We start from the raw sequence: 18738 nt of genomic DNA, 5'->3' as shown, positions 1-18738 counted from the left end.
TCCGTGCTTATGGACACTTATAGATAGGATCTCGTGTAAGAGAGGCGGACAAACGCGGATTAATGGAGTGCATCTGGCCGTGATAACGCGTAATCCAATGACCCGTTGACGGTCTCAGCCGTAGCGGAATTCCCATCGGCTATCAAGCCGATCAATAAACCGATCCTGGGGATATACAAATAATACTCCGGGGACGGGGAACGGGGGAAACGCGCGATCCGCCGAATTGATCACGCGGGGGTATACGAGTCGGTCGCGTGACGCGACCGGCCAATTAACGTCGCAAGTACTTAATTATCGGTGACTGCGCGAGATCTATCGGCCGCGAAATCGCGCTCGTAACGCTCGTTTCGCGCGACACCTCGCCGGAGTTGATTCCAGTGCCCAGTGCCTCGCGCGCGCGTGCGAGAGAGAGAGAGAGAGAGAGGAAGAGAGAGAAACAAAAGGAAGGAGAGAGAGAAAGAGCGAGAGGGAGGGGAGGAGAGCGAGTTAATTTTACCTCGCGCGATGATCCTATAAAACGCGATATCGGGCGGGCGCGAACGGAAATCGCGCGGCGCCGATTGGCCGGCGGTGACGACGGCGCGCGGGCCGCTATTAATAAACCGGCGCACGCGCGTCCCGCCGAACCGCCGTGTGTATCCGCCATTCATGCGAGGAGGCGAGGAGGCCGAGCCGAGGAGTCGATTTCGTTGTTTCTGTGTGTGCAGGCACGAGCCAGGCAGCGAGCCAGCCAGGCGCAACAGCCAGCGAGCGAGAAGTAACGAGTACGTGGTGCGACGGTGATAAGTTCGCGCGCGGCTCCACGAAAATACGATGCGAGCGCATTAACTCCGCGAATACGCTGCGATATACCACGCAGTGGCAGCGGCGGCGGCGGCGGCGGCGGCGGCGGCGGGAGCGACGGTGACGACGGCGACGGCGACGGCGGCGACAGCGGCTAGCAGCAGCGGCGACAGCGACGGCCGACGGCAGTTTGTCGGGGGCACGCTTCCCGTTTAGTACCTGAAACGACGATGATCCTTGGTCACGGTCCGCCGACGTAAGTTCTCCGCTTCGTACGCTCGGCAGCCGCGCGAGCAGGAGCCGTGCGTGCGCGCGTGCATGCGTGTGAGCGAGCGAGCGAGCAAACTATTTTAGTCGCGAAAATTCGCCGCTGCCAAATAAGAGGTTCCTCGCGCGCGCGTCGTCACCGTCGCCGTCGTCGTCGCCGTCGGGCAACGGGAGCGCGCGGGGCCATCGCCGCTCGCTCGCGTTATCCGCCGCGCGGGACGATATATCACGCAGAAAGGACACTGTTCGTGACGAGAATACTCGACGTCATATATCGGTTTTTCGCGCGCGGCCACGCGTGGCGTAAGCGATGGATTTGCTCGCGCCGGGCGATAACGCGCGCGCTGCCAAAACGCCGCTCGATACGCGGGCTCCAGTCGCGTCGTCGACGTTCCCGTAACGTCGTTCGTTTTCACCTCGGCCTTTGTCATTTGAACCTTCGCGTACGACGAGTAGCTTGCTCGACCGGCTCGACCCGCGTTATCGACGCCCTGTCGTCACCGTGTCAACGATTGGCGTTCAAATTCCATCTCGTAAAATCTGTTCGCTTCGACATCTCCGAGATGCTCGATACATTGGCCAACATTGACGAAACAATAGTGCGGAGCGAAACATTCTGTTGTAATATAGTAAGGCTTTTGATTTTAGGTAAGAGTGAGACAAGTGGCATTTTGCGGATCGGTAGGAATGATGCTAATCAAATAATAGAGCGAGGAACAAATTAATCAGCTGGTACGATAAATATTCGACGAGTAATATGGGAGCGTTTTTGGATACTCCGAAGACAGAGAAGTGCAACGAGCATGGCACGGGCAATGGTTTGCGGTACGGCGTCGCCAGCATGCAGGGCTGGCGAATGGAGATGGAGGACGCTCATCGAGCCATTCCCTGCTTGGAGGGCGGCCTCGCGGATTGGAGCTACTTCGCGGTGTTTGACGGGCATGCGGGTGCACTGGTATCGGCGCACAGTGCGGAACACTTATTAGAATGTATAATGCAGACGCAGGAGTTTAAGGCCGAGGATGTTATCAAAGGGATCCACTCCGGATTCCTCAGACTCGACGACGAGATGAGAGATTTGCCCGAGATGAGCGCCGGCACGGACAAGTCCGGCTCCACGGCGGTGTGTGCATTTATATCACCCAAAAATATTTATATCGCCAACTGCGGCGACTCTCGGGCGGTACTCTGCAGGGCTGGACTTCCAGTCTTCTCGACGCGGGATCACAAGCCCGTCTTACCCGCCGAGAAGGAGAGAATTCAGAACGCGGGCGGTAGCGTAATGATCCAAAGAGTTAACGGATCTCTGGCGGTTTCCCGAGCATTGGGTGATTACGAGTACAAAAATCTGAAAGATCGAGGCCCCTGTGAGCAGTTAGTGTCGCCGGAACCAGAAATATTCGTGCTAGACAGGGACGATGAACACGACGAGTTTCTAGTTTTAGCGTGTGATGGCATTTGGGATGTAATGAACAACGAAGATTTATGTAATTTTATACGTTCAAGGCTGCAGCTAACTGATGATTTAGAAGCAGTTACCAATCTGGTTGTAGACACTTGTCTTTATAAGGTATTTCGTTGTATTATATATATATTTTTTTTACGTTAGAGACACGTATCATATGTATTTTTGTGTCAAAAGTACCTTGACTATATCAAAATAGCTATATTTATTTATTTCAAGATTTATATAAAAATATTAAAAATATCAGAAATATTTTAAAAATTATTTTTAGTCTATAAAATGATAAAATGATATACTACTTGTGCTGAACCATATTTTTAATTGTTTTTATGACTATAGTTGTATGGAATAACTGCAAAAGACTTTTGATAATGATAATTGATATATTTTTATTTTACAAGGATGCGCTCGGATCAATCTAAAATTTCATTACAGGGTAGCAGAGATAATATGAGTATAGTTTTGGTGACGTTTCCGGCTGCACCAAAACCAAATTCTGAAGCTCAGACGCAGGAGGCTGTGCTGGAAATGGCAATTGCGAGGAAAATTAAAGGTTCTTTAACTTTTCCATATTTTAATTCATTATATTCTTTATGTTGTTGCATTAATTCAAGATCACGATGCCACTTACATCACGAAAATGACATAGTAAATTAATGTTTGTTGATATAAAATAGATGTAGATGAGAGATTCTTCCTAATCCATATTTAATAGAAATTTGCATAATTGTGAAGAATTTGATTAGTGCCAAAGCATATAAAAATATATTCTCCATAAAAATATTACTATGAAAGTTGTTATATGAAAAATCTATTTTTAGCAATATAAATTCTTTTATTCTTAGATATTTACAACGCTGCATATACTGCAGCTTAGTGGGAAAAGAAAGAATAGAAAGAGACCAATCATAATAATAGGATGAATGACTTCAGTATATTAGCTTGCGACTGTTTGCATACGGTTACAAGTGGTGTGCGTTAAGCAATTAAAAGTTTAATAGAGAAAATTATAGTATTATAATATCGTTAGAACAATGTTGGCAAACGTTGATTTATTATTGTGTTATTAGAGGTGATGTGTATCTGTATTCTAAAAATTTATAGATATATAAAATTCAAAACAGCAATATTTTCAATGTCGCATAGATGTAATCTAATCTAGTCCGAGATCGAGAGTTTTATTTTCAGAATAATCTTATATTTGCAATCTACATATCACTGTGTGCCACAAGATATAACTAGTCCATTACACACAAAGCAATCTTTTACAAAAGTGATAAAAAAATCTTTTCCAGTGTTTTAATGTGCGTACAGTAATAAAATAACAACTTAAAACTTTTTAAAATATTGACATTAACTTTAATTGTGATTTGAAAACCAAATGTAAATGCCAAAGCTTGCACAATCTATTGTACAAATTATGTGTAAAATAACCACGAATGTGTGATTTCCTATTTTTTAACGTTGCACTTTGTGGTTAATAAAGTTGATGTCTCGTATATATATCTGTCACATGAGAAAACATTTATAAACTGTTGATGTCTCATATCGTCCTGTGTGTGCAAAAGCGCATATTTGTTTCACTTCAATGAATTTTATTCTCACGTTGCATCTGTTATATTTTCCAAAATTCTCTATGAGCTCGATACAAAGCTCACCGATTTTCTTATGAAATTAAATTTAGTATATATGTATATGGTACGTGAAAACAGATGCAATAATTCATGTGCTGAAATGTATCTGTATTTCCTCAGATCTCACGTTAAAACTGTGTATACCCGACTAATGTAACACATATCTCAAAGATACTAACTTGTGCCATGAGAGGGCTGTTATTAAGAGTATTAAATTATATTGTAATACAATCATGATTGTTTCCTAAATATTACTATTGTTATAAAAGTGCGTAAGTTACAAAGCTTTAAAGATACGAGTACAATCTTAATGTATATATATAGTAATACAAAAATATTATAAAAATAACCCACATATATAAGAAAAGTATATATATTTATAATATTATTCCATGAGACAAATATTTTATAGTAATTTTAGCCAACTCTATATATGATTTATTAAAAATGTTGGATTAATGCTATATTTATTAAGCATAAAAAGGGCATAAAAGTTTGTAATTTCATAACGAGTCATCTTATTCGGTCGAAAATGAGTTTGTTTTTCTGTTTTTCCGGCAATATTAGAATAGAAGACCGATTTTATTAAATTAATCGAAAGAAAATTTACATATGGATTGTACTCTTCAACATCTCGGCACCGACCATCTGGAAAGGCTCATCGTGAAAACTCACAAACATCTGCGCCCTATTTATGACCAAATTAAATAAATGTGTTTCATATCATTCTCTTAAAGATGAGAGAGAGAGAGAGAGGGGTGGGGGAGGGGGAGAGAGAGAGAGAGAGAGAGAGAAACAAGAGAAATTAGTCTAGTATTATAAAATTAGTACATATTATTTCGTCATGTAATGACAGAAGTTATCAATAAATATTTTGCGAAATTGTTGCTGAAAGATGTGTTCCACCCTTGGAGTTGATAAATTAACCTAAAGCTAAATCTCTAAGTAGAAACTATATATATATATGAAAGAAAGTTGTTCCTCTTGTTTATGTTTGTTCCTCTTAAAGTTCATCTAAACATAAGGTAGGTGCAAATTTTCTTACGAGACTCTAACATTGTCTATTATATACTTTCGATATCAACTTAAATAGCAATGCATTTCTTATGGAGGAACATTGCAACAGATTTTATTTTCTTTTTTTTCCCCATAAACTAATATCCGAAGGATATACAATTCCAGAGGTGGACAATCATATGTTGAAAGCTCGACTAAAATGTATCTACTTAAGACAAGAGTATGTTTCCATAAGAAATGTAATGTACAATCTACTCTTCCAGTCCTAAGTAGATGCATGTACACAATTGTATTATTGTATGTGCGTGCGTGTGTGTGTTTCGATATTTGCTAGTTATTTCACATTTGCTAATAATATTCCTGCAAGCATCTTGACAAACCGCATGTAAAGAGATCATTGTATTATTGGTATCATTATAAATTGACATGTACAAGCATAGTTTATATTTTTCCAAACAGATTATCAGATTTTTATTCTTATTTTAAAATTATTTATTGTTCATAGAGAGAAATATATATGGAAATATACACTTATATATATAATTACACATGAATGCGTAAAATGACAGTGGTTCTAGATAGCAAATAATCGCTATCATTATATTTATGTAAAATTTGAATTCTAAATATTGAGTGATATTAAGCACATTTCATTATGCATATGTTTTGATAGTTGCATTTAGAATTGCACACATAATCTAAGAAAAACACGTAATCAGTTACCATATTATTTATAAATTAAAATTTAATATAACTTTCTAATAATAGATATGAGTTACCTTAATAATTTTTTTCTGTATTTGTAGAAATAATCGCCCAAGAGGAGGATAAGAGTGAATTTGACTACCTAAAAATGCTTGAACTTCTTAGAGGAAGCGACCAAGATTTTCCTTACCTGCCTCCTGGTGGTGGTCTTCACGCAAAGTAAGTTTAGTAATATCAAAATACAATTTTTAGAAATAATATATAGTCACACTGTGTTAAATACTTATATAAAAATTCTTAGTAACAAGTTTTTTTAAATTTTTAAATATTTTTTGTTTTACTGGCAGTCATTGTTAAAAGGGTTAGTTTCTGTACAGCTGAATATTACATAATTTTGATATGAGAAATATATATATATATATATATATATATATACACACACATATACATAATTGCTTTGAAGAAGATATTTTAGAATATATATTTAGCATATTTAGTTATATTTGTCAATAGAAACTGAGAATAAACTTTTTACTATCTCCGTGGTGAGTTCACGGTAATGTTAACGTTGCTACTACCAAATACAACCGAATCGACAGTCTTCTACCAATTTTGAATTTGGCTAGATTCCAGAATATAATTAGATCTCAAGATCTGTCGTGAGAGCCCAATAATTTTATACTTGACCTTCTTCAAATGCACCTGAATGTACTTGCTCTCTTGGAGATTTCATAATGTACAATGACCATATTTATCTTTTTCTTTCAGGCAACCTTTCATCGAGAAAATGTTTCGAGAAATGTGTCCCAGCAAAGCGCATTCTGTAAGTGTTGGATACATCCCTTTGACATAACTAACCCTCGATCGTTTTCTAAACTGCATCAAATGTACAATTATATAATAATAAGACATGTTCCATATTCATATAAAGATGCAGATTTACCGTGGAAACATTTATTTGAATAGTAATCCCTAATGTGTAAGGAAATCCTATCAGTGTTAAAGAAAAATTACGATGTTGTACTATAAACTGGTGAGTCTTGACAGAACTAAGTTTCGTAAGTCTCGTAAAGCATATAATTAGTAGACTTCTACAAAGTGACCCACGATTGGCACAACGTAAATTAGTGCGTAAATTAATTAAATATTATGCAGTATAAATTAATTAAATATTACGTACTTTTGTAAGTGTTTCTATTCATCTATCTATATAATTTGTTTAAAAACTCAAGCTATGCAAAAGTTTCCTTATCCATCGTAACTTTAGTAATCGCAACAGAGCCATTGAAACATTATCCGGGATTATGTATCTATTTAAGGAATATATTACTCTTAAAAGATCGAAAGTTTTATTTTAGAAATATGGCTGAAACTTAAGCGCTGTATCGATAATGAACATATTTACTTAACTAAGTTCCACTATTTTTTGCAAATTATTAATTTGCAGATTAAGCCAGTTAATAATTTTAATGGAATAATAGTACAAGTGAAATATCAATTACAAAGGGACTAAGAATAATTAAAAATATTTACTTTTATTTTTAATTTTAACACGCACTCTTATTATTTTGAACAATATTTTACTTTATGAGAAAGTCGAACAAATGAAATGCTTTATATGCAGATATAAGAAAACATTTTTACAATTGATGGCATATTTCAGGAGAAAATGTAAAGCAGATTGTGTTACATGGTTTACAAGTAATCCTAATTAATTTATGGACTTTTGTCACCATTGAATTATTTTTTATAATTATCACTATTGTTGGATTTTATAAATTTCTTTTTCATTCAGGGAAGAAAAAAATGTTTATATTACAGTTATTATATAAGCAGAGGGTTAAACAGATGTTACACTAAAAATTAGATATACAAGCTGGAATAAAAATGAAAAAAACTAGATAATATAAAAACTAATCAAGGTGTAAGTTTTAATATAATATATAAATATGTAAAAAAAATGTAGAGAGCATAATATGTTATTATGTACGCATTTATTTGGAGATACTTAAAAAAAATATGATGTTCTTAAATATTTAATTACTGTGAAATTTGCACAACAGAGTATACATTTTATACCGCTTGTATGGCTCTTTTACACGCGAACAGGATTTAACGTTACTTTCATCAAGAATGTATTTTCCTCAAAACTGTAAAAAAATTTCTGTATTACAATACATACGTGATACATTATGAAGCGAGATTTTCATGGAACTCAATAAGAATTTAGTAGAAAATTTCTGTCATACCCTCTTGCCATGTTGATAAAAAAATGCATAATATTGCGATATACAATTATATATTTTTGTAGATCTAGGAAAAAAATTAGCGCTCAGAATATATATATATATATATCTTCTTCGATCGGTATTTCCTACTTTTTTCATTTATAATCAGTTTTCGATGTTTATGGAATTATCAGTCCAATGTACTTCATAAACACAGAAACTTTTTACAAGAGAAGAGTAGGAAGAAAACTGATTGTTTAGTTTTAAAATTATCAGTCCTGTATGTATACACAGAAGAGTTACTGAGAAACAGTGTACCGATATTTTCGTCAAGTAATTTTAAAGATGAGAATACACTTATAACACACTTAACAAGGAGGCCTTGAGTTTAGTTTCCCATAATGTTAATTCATAAATTTTATATTCGACTTTATATTTGTCTACCAATCATAATAGATTAAACTGTTGTATTTAATGTATATTTGGAGATAGGGTAAATATATTATTAAACATGCAATTCAAACATATTGTATGCAATTTAATCAACAGTGTTAGAATAAAACATTTACCACCAATACATATATAAATACATAAATTAGCTTTATATTATATGAATAATGGAATAACGCATATCAAGCATTAACCCATTTATCTTTAACTTTTGTAATCATTTTCCACGCATATAAAAACGCATTTTTTAGGGCAAAAGTGGAAACTATATATCAAGGCCATCCTCGTGCATACGCGATGGAGTATACATGTACCAAAGTATAATTACCGTTTCTGGTTATAAAAAGGAATGTCCCAAAATTAACAAAGTTAACACGCAATCTATTACCCATTTTTTTAAAGTAATATATTAGAAATAAAATCTATTTTTACTAACGATGTCTTATTAAATAGAAATGTGAAGATACTATAAATATATTTCGCTGGTATTTCAAACTTTTTCTTTCAAATCTAATCAATAGGACGCGAAAGTTCATGACATTCCGCGATGATGTTTTCTCAGATGGACAATGCTAAGATGTGCGTGGAGGTAGTACAATAATATATAATCATTTTCACAGAATCTGAGCAAGATCTTTCTTCCACTATTATTAGTTAAGAAATAATCTTGGATTGTCCGAGCAAGAGTGGCTCACAATGAAAACTTCATGAATTTTCGCGGTCTATTAATCACTAATATCATTTCTTAATTTTATTAACAAAAACTACACGAAGTATTAGATTTTCACAAGATTGTGAATTGCAGAATAAACATATTACAGATATACGTGAAGCTTTATAATTTTCTGAAGTGATTGAAGTCTAGTTAGAAACATTATATAGAGTGTATCTAGACTACGAATTTATAAAGATATAGTTTGATAGCTGAATATCCTTTTACTAAGCTTTCGTGCCTCATCTAGTGACAATGATATAACGCCCATATTAATGGTATGTGTTTTCACCTCGTTGCAAACAATCTATAGAACTGTAGAGACATGCTTTTTAATGAAAAATTAAATATTTGGTGGCATAACACATAATATTAATTTGATAGTAATTTACAAACACTACTGATCACTTATTGTTAATGCATGTCACTTATTTAATAAAAAAATTTGAGTTAGAATTTTAATATTTATGGAATGGATTACCATCTTTCTGTAGTAAATTTCTGTAATGAATTTTTTTAACACAGTCCTATTCTGTATATTGAATATAATTCATATTATTTTAAGTCGAACATTTCATAAAATTTGAAAGAGAAGCAATTATATATGAAAGAGCAATGTTTTTCAAACATTTTAATATTTGCATTATTTTTTAATATTTCAATATTTGTGTGTATTCTACAGAACCGAATGTTAAGACAAAAAAATTATGTAAAATATATGCTTTCAGGAAAACAAAAAAAAGTAGTATTTTATTAATATTATGTTATGTAAAATTATATGTATCAGTTAAGTTCAATTTGCATAATCGTAGTGAAGAGATAACTATTATACTGCATTTATTTCTTTTTGTGATCTTTTAATTGTTTTAAATGTTATTCACAATATTAATTATAGGATTATAGAAAATTTGCAATCATTAATTTTATCATTGGGGAATTGTTGTAATGTGGTATATGTATCCTTATTACAATCATTTTAGATCCTGATTATGTTTAATTCTTTAAATTTTTTGAAAAACAAAAATTAGCATTAAATAAACAGTTTTCATGCAATATTTACTTATTAAATTATCAGTGCTTCACGAATGCTAGATGATCTATGGCATTTAAGAGATCCTTTCTTTTTAAATATCATTGTCATATCATGTTTTTTTTTCTGATGAATCAAATCTTGTACAATTGTTTTTTCCGTAGCAAGAAATTACATTAAACAAACATTTGCTTAATTTTATTTCAATTTTTGATGAATTTGGAAAGAATGAACGTTATTCTTGTTAAGTCTTTTCAGCCCTTCTTAATTCTTCTGTTAAGCCAGAGCACAAGTCTGCCAGGGATACACAGACCCCACTGACCAAACTTAATAACAGCTGTTAAAATTTTGATACATCACAGCTTCTACTTGATCTTTTTTTCTAATTTAATTGTAAGAGAAAATCATAAAAGAAATCATGTATATTGTTGTTTTCAAGATGGAAACATTAGAATTAACACACATTTTTATGCGGCGTTTGAAGTATACAGACAGAGTTCAGGAAACAGAAAAGGAAGCTAAGATCTCTCTTACAATAAGCGCCTGTCGTATACTGCAAAATTTTTGGCGTTTTAAATGCGGTATGACGCTACTATTTTAGATATATTATATTATTGTCGTGTGTAGAGTCGTCGACATGATTGTACAATACCTGTCTATGTTTATTGTACATAATACGCATAATTAAAATGATTTGATGGGAACAAGTCTCTTTCGTTTTTCGCTATTAATAAGCGTATGTGATTTCTGACGCTTTACCTATTTCCAAGCAATTTGCTAAATATAAAATGTGTCGTTAGCTGTTACATTGCTCCTACAACGAACTTGGATTATTCTGCTCTAATTTTCATTTCAAATAATATGGTTTTGTTTATAGTGTTCAGAAAAGGATAAACATGATAATAATCGTCTGTTATATAAACAGACGATTACACTGAAAAAATAAGGTTTGCCTGAATATTCGGCGAAGCTTATTTTTTACAATAAAAAGTTATGTGTTTTGCACCGTAGTATTATTGTGATTAATTAGAAAACCTTCGTACGATACAGCAGCAGTAAATATGATAAAGTTATCAATTATTACTTCTATCAAAAATAAGAACGTAAAGAATGGAGTGATCCGAGTTTATATGTATTTGTAGGTTATTCGATAAAAAATTTCGAGTCGATTTTTTTTATGTTGATATTACGTTCTTCTTTAGTTAGTAAATACGTTTTCCCTAGAAATATGCTATTGATATTATCAATAATTATGAATCAATAATTATTATTAATAATCGATATGAATATTCGACATCCAATACTTGAAATATTTTTAAAAAATTGTGTTTCTCTAATATTTACTTTTAGAAAATACCACTTTATAATTATCTAGTATTTTTTGCACGATTGAAATGTGTATTATCTTAATATTATTATCCTATAAGAGAAAGTGATATTTTATTTATTTGAAAAACTGCAAAAGAAAATTCTCTTTTAGAAAGAGAATATATAGAATTTTGGTTCTTTAGGTAAATATCCTATTTTTATTTTTTTAGTATTATTTTTATGATAAGAAGTCACTTGACAAGATTGTAGTTAGAAGTTTATTGTTGTTGCGTTACACTTATAATATAATGAATGGAATCGTGATGTTCTTAATGTCTGAAAATGATAAATTGACGAAATTTTAATAATAATCTTCTAATCATTAATAATATTCCAATGCATGTAAGTATGTAGTTTATTTATTTGGAATATTAAGTATATTATATAGTGGTATTGTTATTAGATTTATATATGTTAATATATCAATATAACAAACTTTGTGAAATTATTAATTAAATATATTCGTATTGCGTGTAAAAATATAAATATGAAGTTCAAGATTAGATAATTGTAAAGTCAAGTCGGAAGCTAAAAATTAGGAAGCTTAAATATAGATATAGATAACATGATATCAATATCATTATTCTTGTATTGTCTTATGTCTTGTAGATAAAAGTAGTTGTGCACAAATATTTCGTATTTAACATAAAACTGTACACAATTACTTTTATCTACGAGAAATTGTGCAAAATTTTTCATAACATGACAATTTGCCAAATTAGAAGATATTTAATCAATCTTTGAAAGTGCTTAATCAAAGGTATATCTGTCCATAAGGAACGAAATAATGTGACTATTAAACCTCTAGAAAAAGATGTGTATGCAAAAATTAAAGTAGTATATAATGATGTGCTTACAGAATTCACAGAGCAGTTAATGTATACAATATGTATACGATTTCATACATGCGAAATTGCAATAGACTGGCCAATCCGAAAGTGATGAAAATGAGATATCTATCATCAAGAGTCATTATGGAGTACTCTACATGAGCAGAGACTGTGCAGAGTGGTAATTGCATAATGTCAGTTTTTTTTTTTTTTCAAGTCGTTACGCGTAGTTAAAGGAACACATTGTACAAAGCATTTTCTCTTGTAAGAGTAAAACGGAAAAAGATTGGGAAAATTCTCTTTTAATATATATATCTCAGACATACATTTTTTACTCCTTTTATACATCGAATTATACACGAAACATCTTCACGATGTGTTTAGTTGTAATAAAATTTTATCAGCCTCAGCAGAGATAATCATAACTTTGAAGTAAAATTATGCTACATAAGTAACTGATATAACTATGTAAAAATGTTAAATTATTATAAGATTACTCTTGGTTATTAAATTAGAAATCCAATATATTTCCCATAATGTTAAAAAGGCTATTCTAGGATTTTATATATATATTTCTTTGGATTGATACATGTAAAATTATATTTAGTTTATTTTAATGAAAAAAATGAACATAGCATAATTCACATGTAAACACAATGTATATTATGTAACTGTAGAAAATTGATGTATTCTTCACTTGATATTGCTGTATAATTGTATGCATAACAGGCTTCAAGGCGTAGTTAATTTTTTTATATTATATTTGGTTGTATTGCACTTCTTATGCAATTAAAGCAATTTTATTCGACCCTAAATAAAATAAACCTCTTTGCTTTTTATATGAAAATAGAAACCATTATTTATGTATTCCTTTTTCTATTATACAAGATTTATTTATCTGGCATCTCTTATTCCTTCGATCTGCCTACTAGCTAATTTATTATACTGGTTCAGTAGCATATACATATACGTATATAAGATGGTATGCATTCACTTATATATAAATACAACACTACAAAGATTATTTTTATATGTTTATTCCAAAATATTGAAGATGATACAAAAGATCTAAAATGGTATGGGCATACCGTTATTGATATATTTAAAAAGTATGCGATTTTTCTCTTATTGATATTACTTAAATATACAGCAATAACAATAAAAAAACAGATCCTAGTTTATTCGAGGTATCACAATGCATCTTTGTTCAGATAAAACATAGCCATTGTACGCGCGATAAGATAAAAACTGTATATTCACCCATCCACACACGCCCACATACAAATGAAATACTTACGCTATTTCATACATTTTATTGTTGTACATTTCCAAAAATGTGATTTAAATTGTTGCGCTTTGTAATTAAAATTTGCCATTATCTACTCCAACTTAAATATTATCTAATTTAAAATATGTAATCTCTCTCTTCTCTGGTAACGCCTGTTTTAATACTACAAACAGCAACCATGTCAAAATAATTACACACATACACACACACATGTTATTAAATAAACGTGCTAAATTATATGTAGATTTATGTTTGATAACATTTCAATATTGTAATTTGTGAAATTTTTTTCCTCTCTGTCATATGTTTATAAAACGCTGTAACATTATTCAGAAAATTGGATATATGCATAAGAAAATTATGCAGCATTGTGATGAATAAGTATCTATTTGTCTACCCACATCTTTTCTCGTGTTTTTATTCTTATAGCGTCTGAAAAAAATATTCGGTTTATAAGAAATTTTAACGTCTGATGATAAATGTTTCACAAAAAAACATTTTCATCACATAATTATGAAATATATTATGTCTACATTTACGTTGACTTCACAATTGTCAACAAATTATTAACTATCTTCACCCTGGTCTTCAAGACATCGGATAACCAGGAATAAGTTACTATTTCTAAAAAATATGAAGTTCAATGCACTGTACAAAAATAAAATAGGATTATTGTAGATTGACTGGACTAAATATTAAAATTTGAAAACCATATTATTAACTATCTATTTTATAGAACTGTGTACTAATTTCTTATGGACGATCATATATTCTACAATGACCACAATACTATTTTTATCAATATGCTCTCGTCTTAATATACTTAATATAATCAAATCAGTTTTTTAACGTAATGTACTTTACAATACTTTTCCCTTATACTATTAAGTATAAAATGTCTAACAAATCTTATTTTTATACTCTATGGTAAAAAATATACAAGTTACACAATAGTCTCTCACATATAATAAATAATGTAATGTACGTATTCCTCACAACCAAAAATTGACCAAAATATTTCAGCACTTATTTTAGCATATCAAATAAATACACTGATTTATTCAATATTATTTAGCAACAAATGTGCATTATGTTATTGCAATCGAAGATTGTTGTCGCCAACCAAAAAATAGCAAAAAATTAGTTACAATCTTAAGATATGTTCACAAAGACTTTTATACAGATTCTAATACTAATTCTGCATCAAATGAGTCCCGCAATATAAAATATATTAATGATTATTTAATGACATATTTAATAGAGGGAAGCATATCTTACTTGTAGAGATATATGATCGCATGAGCGATGAGCACAGAAAAGGCAGTCATTGCATATTTATATGTTCTACCATAACAAATTCTATATATCGGTATACATCTCTGTGCTAATTAACATACATCTTTTTTTGTAGACCATTTTAGTATACATTTTAATATATCACAATCTAATTTAATATTTTCGTGTGGTGCAATTGAAATATAAAATGTCCGTAAATTTATTAAACAGCCAGTTTATTAATCTTTCTCTAGTTACTTTAGATTCGAGCTAAGTTAGATATCAGATCTAACGGAATCTGTCACAGCGTATTTGAACTACTTTGAATGTCACGTGTAAGTTAAGAAAGTCATATTTACATGTTGATTTCAAATCACGTCCGTTTTCCCCTATGATATACAAATATTATAATAATGTAAATATAATTTTTACTTCGAAGCACCTCTTCTGAGTTTCTGTCCTTTGATTTGAAGAATTTGAAATATACAGTGAATATATCTATATCGAAAGAAACTTATTGGTCAAAAGGAAAAAGTTATTTATTAGTCCAACCTCGCCAAATCGAAGCGATACTGGCTGCCGCACTTGTTACCAAGCCACCAGCGACGCTCTGATGCACTTGCATACTAGAAGATTGCTGACTAATCATCGCACCAGAAGTAGGTACTGCCATTTCGGGACAAGCGATACTCGGTACCTACATAATATACCACCATGAATACAAGCATCCGTCAATCATGTTTCCATTGCTCGAGATTTGTTATAGAGAAGCGTATATAACTTACAGAAGTATGACTTACAGCCTCCCATCCCCAACACAGGTCTTCTTCATCGGAAGCTGAATCATCGCTATTTTCCAAATCAGGAACTAATTGATTGTGAAGTTGTGCTATTACAGACGGATCAACTTCCATTGGTCCAATTCTATAACATACGATACACAGATATGGTTATCATAATTTTACAAATTCGATTCTATTTATTAAAATCAGTAAAATTCCTGTGAATTACCTTCCGAGATCACTAATTTCAGTGTTGAGCAAATGCATCAAGTTTTGTAACGTATGCATGGGATGTAAAACTTCTATTTTCGTATTTTGCGTAAGACACAAATGTAATACATTACTATTTAGCCTTGCTATTTTTCTAGCGAATTTTTGATCCGACAACTCATTTCCGCAAAACTCGCTGAAAGAACATAGGCGGGATGAAAAAAATATTACACAAACAGCTTTGTTCATACATCATAATAACTAAAGTTAATAAAAATAGACAGGGAGAGAAAAATAATGAATATATCTGCACGTAGCATATATATAACTCTTGATACATACCCGCAAGTAATTTTATATGGTAGTCTTACATTAATATAATAGGCAAGAACGTTAACCAACTGTGTAGCGTACGTCAAAGCAGCACTGATATTATACGCTGGATTGTGCATCGCATTTTCTTTGTTCGTACCTGGTACTCCATCTTTATTTGCTGCAACTGAATGTAACACGATTATACTTACGTATTAATACGTATAATATCGTTAATCAATATAGGAATAGATACAATTACCCCAAAGAGAATAAGCGCTGTAGTCTCCTGTCGCTGGTAACGTTGGTTCAACTATACAATGATGAATTTCCAAAGAACTTTCTTTCTCGCTAATCCACCTACCCCGTACATATGACGTACCTGATGCATCTGCTAATGCGCTAGTAAGGATATCCGAAGTGGCACTGTCGCTATCCTCGCTGTTGCACAAACTATAAATAACAAACTATAATATATTAACAATCTACGAGATCGACATTTTTAGCAATTCTATGTCATTGTGCATGTAATAATATAAGTGAGTAATAATATAAGAATTAGTGAATAAGTATTGTAATTAAAATGTGTGTGTGTGTGTGTGTGTATTCTAATATTAAAATCAATACATTTTATATTTAGAACATCTGTGTGGTTGAAGATCAAGATTTTTTAGATAAAATCTAATACCTTCTATTTGGTTGGACCTTAGATAAGGGAAAAATATACTGAATCAACTGCTTGGCGGCAGTTCTGATAACTTTCTTTAATTGCTCCCTTTTCCTGTCCACAGCTTCCTTCTGTTTCTCCTGCTTTACTTTCAAGCCATTAACATAACGATGTAATTTCTCTATTCTGTCCTCGTGACGTGGCACTCGAAACCCCAACTGATGATTAACATCTTTCAAAACATCCAAACGTTGCTGGCCTACGTGTAAAAAAAAAAAGATTAAGTAATTAATGGGAGAGAGATAGCTGTAGATCAAGTATATTATCACTCGCAGATTTTAAATCTTACCTCTAAAGATACTTTGCTTTGTTTCATTTACTAAAGATTGAAGTAGTCTCACTCTTTCTTTACACGTATTTATATCACAAATCTGAAATTACAGGTTCAAAATGTAACGTTGCATCACTGCAGTAAACACGTTGACCAAGATAATATTTTACTTGCTAATTGCACGATTACATGCATTTGTTCAAATTACGTGATAATTTTCTGTATAACAGCTTTCATTTAACTACATTAAAAAGACGGACTTGTTGGCAGGGAACTTCTTCGTGCTCAGGTATTAAAATAAATGTGTATCTATAAACAATAACGTCCATTGTCTCTTTACATATGGATATCATTACAGCTTTATAAAACGGAAGATAATTATTATTTCTACAGGTACCAGTTTATCCCTTTGCTTGTGCCTCTCGAGAGCCTTCATGCACTTCTCCTCCAGCTGGGCTCTAGCAGCCTTCAGCCGTACCAGCCGCATCTGCTTATCCGCGAACCTAAATAACATCATCGGTAATTATAACTCACAACCACAGCTCGAGCGAGTTTCCGGAGCAACCTCTCACTGGACAGCTATAACGTATTCTCAGAAATAACGCGCTCCAAGGCCTCGGTCGGAGCTTAAAGATGTAAAAAAAAAAAGAGAGAAAAAACCAGCGAGCTGCTCCGTTCGCGAAAAATGTAAGAAGAGAGAAGATAAACGTGACATCGGACGTACCGTTCGGAGTAGACGGTGTTCGAATGTATAAAATCCCCATTCTGGACGCACTGGCGGCAATAAAAAATCCGACGGCTGTTATGGCACAACGGGCACTTGAGCAGGTTCACGCTCAAGCGACTCGACGCGTCCTCGAGCTCGGACGAGAGCTGGAAGTCCGCGGGCGCGGTGCAGGAGCCGTCGGAGCTACTCGTCGCCATAACCAACAGCAACGACAGCGACGACAGCGGCAGCAGCAACAGCAGCAGCAGCAGCAGGGCCAGCAGGCAGCAGCAGGCAGCGGTGGCAAGTGCAATGGCAACGGCAGCGGGAAAACGACGGGCCCTCCTCCTCTTCCTCCGACTGGCTTGTGTTGTGTTCTTGTGTTGTGCCTCATCAGCTGATCCGCGACTATTTACTCGCGCCGCCGCCCGCCGCGCTGCGCTGCGCCGCGCGCCCTTCTTCTCTACCCCCTCGGTCCCCCTCGAACCGAACCCGTCGTTCGCTCCAATAAGTCCAAAGCTGTGTGTTTCGCCCTGACGTCACGCGATGATTTCCGACCAATGCTGTTCGATGAGGAAAATGTCGCTTTCTTTCTCCTACTTTAATTACTCTTTTCTTATGAAAGTTCTGTCATTTTTCACATCCTCGAGATTAGGGTTTGTTTGAATTTTTTAA

The 18738-nt window shown here is 33.6% G+C and overlaps 2 protein-coding genes across 5 annotated transcripts; one reads left to right on the top strand and one right to left on the bottom strand.

Annotated features, from left to right (window-relative positions):
• Positions 1–625: 625 nt before the first annotated feature.
• On the top strand, positions 626–12704 carry LOC143908067 (protein phosphatase 1A). Of its 4 annotated transcripts, XM_077425354.1 has the most exons (6): positions 635–1042; positions 1702–2623; positions 2954–3071; positions 5976–6093; positions 6643–6697; positions 12522–12704. In XM_077425354.1, exons 2-6 carry the CDS (start codon positions 1811–1813, stop codon positions 12537–12539), a joined length of 1122 nt encoding a protein of 373 aa, XP_077281480.1. In that variant the 5' UTR covers positions 635–1042; positions 1702–1810; the 3' UTR covers positions 12540–12704. The 4 variants fall into 4 exon arrangements, with proteins under 4 accessions (XP_077281479.1, XP_077281481.1, XP_077281480.1 ...); XM_077425353.1 differs by lacking the exon at positions 12522–12704 and having other exon boundaries at positions 626–767; positions 6643–11001; XM_077425352.1 differs by lacking the exon at positions 12522–12704 and having other exon boundaries at positions 6643–11001.
• A 1604-nt stretch (positions 12705–14308) lies between these two features.
• On the bottom strand, positions 14309–18521 carry Atg14 (autophagy related protein 14). The gene is made up of 9 exons (XM_077425349.1): positions 18082–18521; positions 17755–17860; positions 17376–17457; positions 17048–17285; positions 16622–16812; positions 16390–16546; positions 16067–16243; positions 15841–15979; positions 14309–15752 (listed from the first exon to the last, which is right to left on the bottom strand). Exons 1-9 carry the CDS (start codon positions 18279–18281, stop codon positions 15591–15593), a joined length of 1452 nt encoding a protein of 483 aa, XP_077281475.1. The 5' UTR covers positions 18282–18521; the 3' UTR covers positions 14309–15590.
• Between the last annotated feature and the right edge of the window lie 217 nt (positions 18522–18738).

This window comes from Temnothorax americanus, unplaced genomic scaffold, assembly GCF_048541705.1.
Source record: "Temnothorax americanus isolate GAGA-0224 unplaced genomic scaffold, ASM4854170v1 Scaffold9, whole genome shotgun sequence".
NCBI classification, from domain to species: Eukaryota; Metazoa; Arthropoda; class Insecta; order Hymenoptera; family Formicidae; genus Temnothorax; species Temnothorax americanus.
This window is presented reverse-complemented; position numbering and strand designations above follow the sequence as displayed.

Coding starts and splice junctions, on each gene's coding strand:
- Atg14 (XM_077425349.1), bottom strand. CDS start 18,281: ATGGCGACGAGTAGCTCCGACGGCTCCTGCACCGCGCCCGCGGACTTC. Junction 16,244..16,389: donor CCATATAAAATTACTTGCGG/GTATGTATCAAG, acceptor ATGTTCTTTCAG/CGAGTTTTGCGGAAATGAGT. Junction 15,753..15,840: donor AGGCTGTAAGTCATACTTCT/GTAAGTTATATA, acceptor TATATTATGTAG/GTACCGAGTATCGCTTGTCC.
- LOC143908067 (XM_077425353.1), top strand. CDS start 1,811: ATGGGAGCGTTTTTGGATACTCCGAAGACAGAGAAGTGCAACGAGCAT. Junction 2,624..2,953: donor TAGACACTTGTCTTTATAAG/GTATTTCGTTGT, acceptor ATTTCATTACAG/GGTAGCAGAGATAATATGAG. Junction 3,072..5,975: donor AATTGCGAGGAAAATTAAAG/GTTCTTTAACTT, acceptor CTGTATTTGTAG/AAATAATCGCCCAAGAGGAG.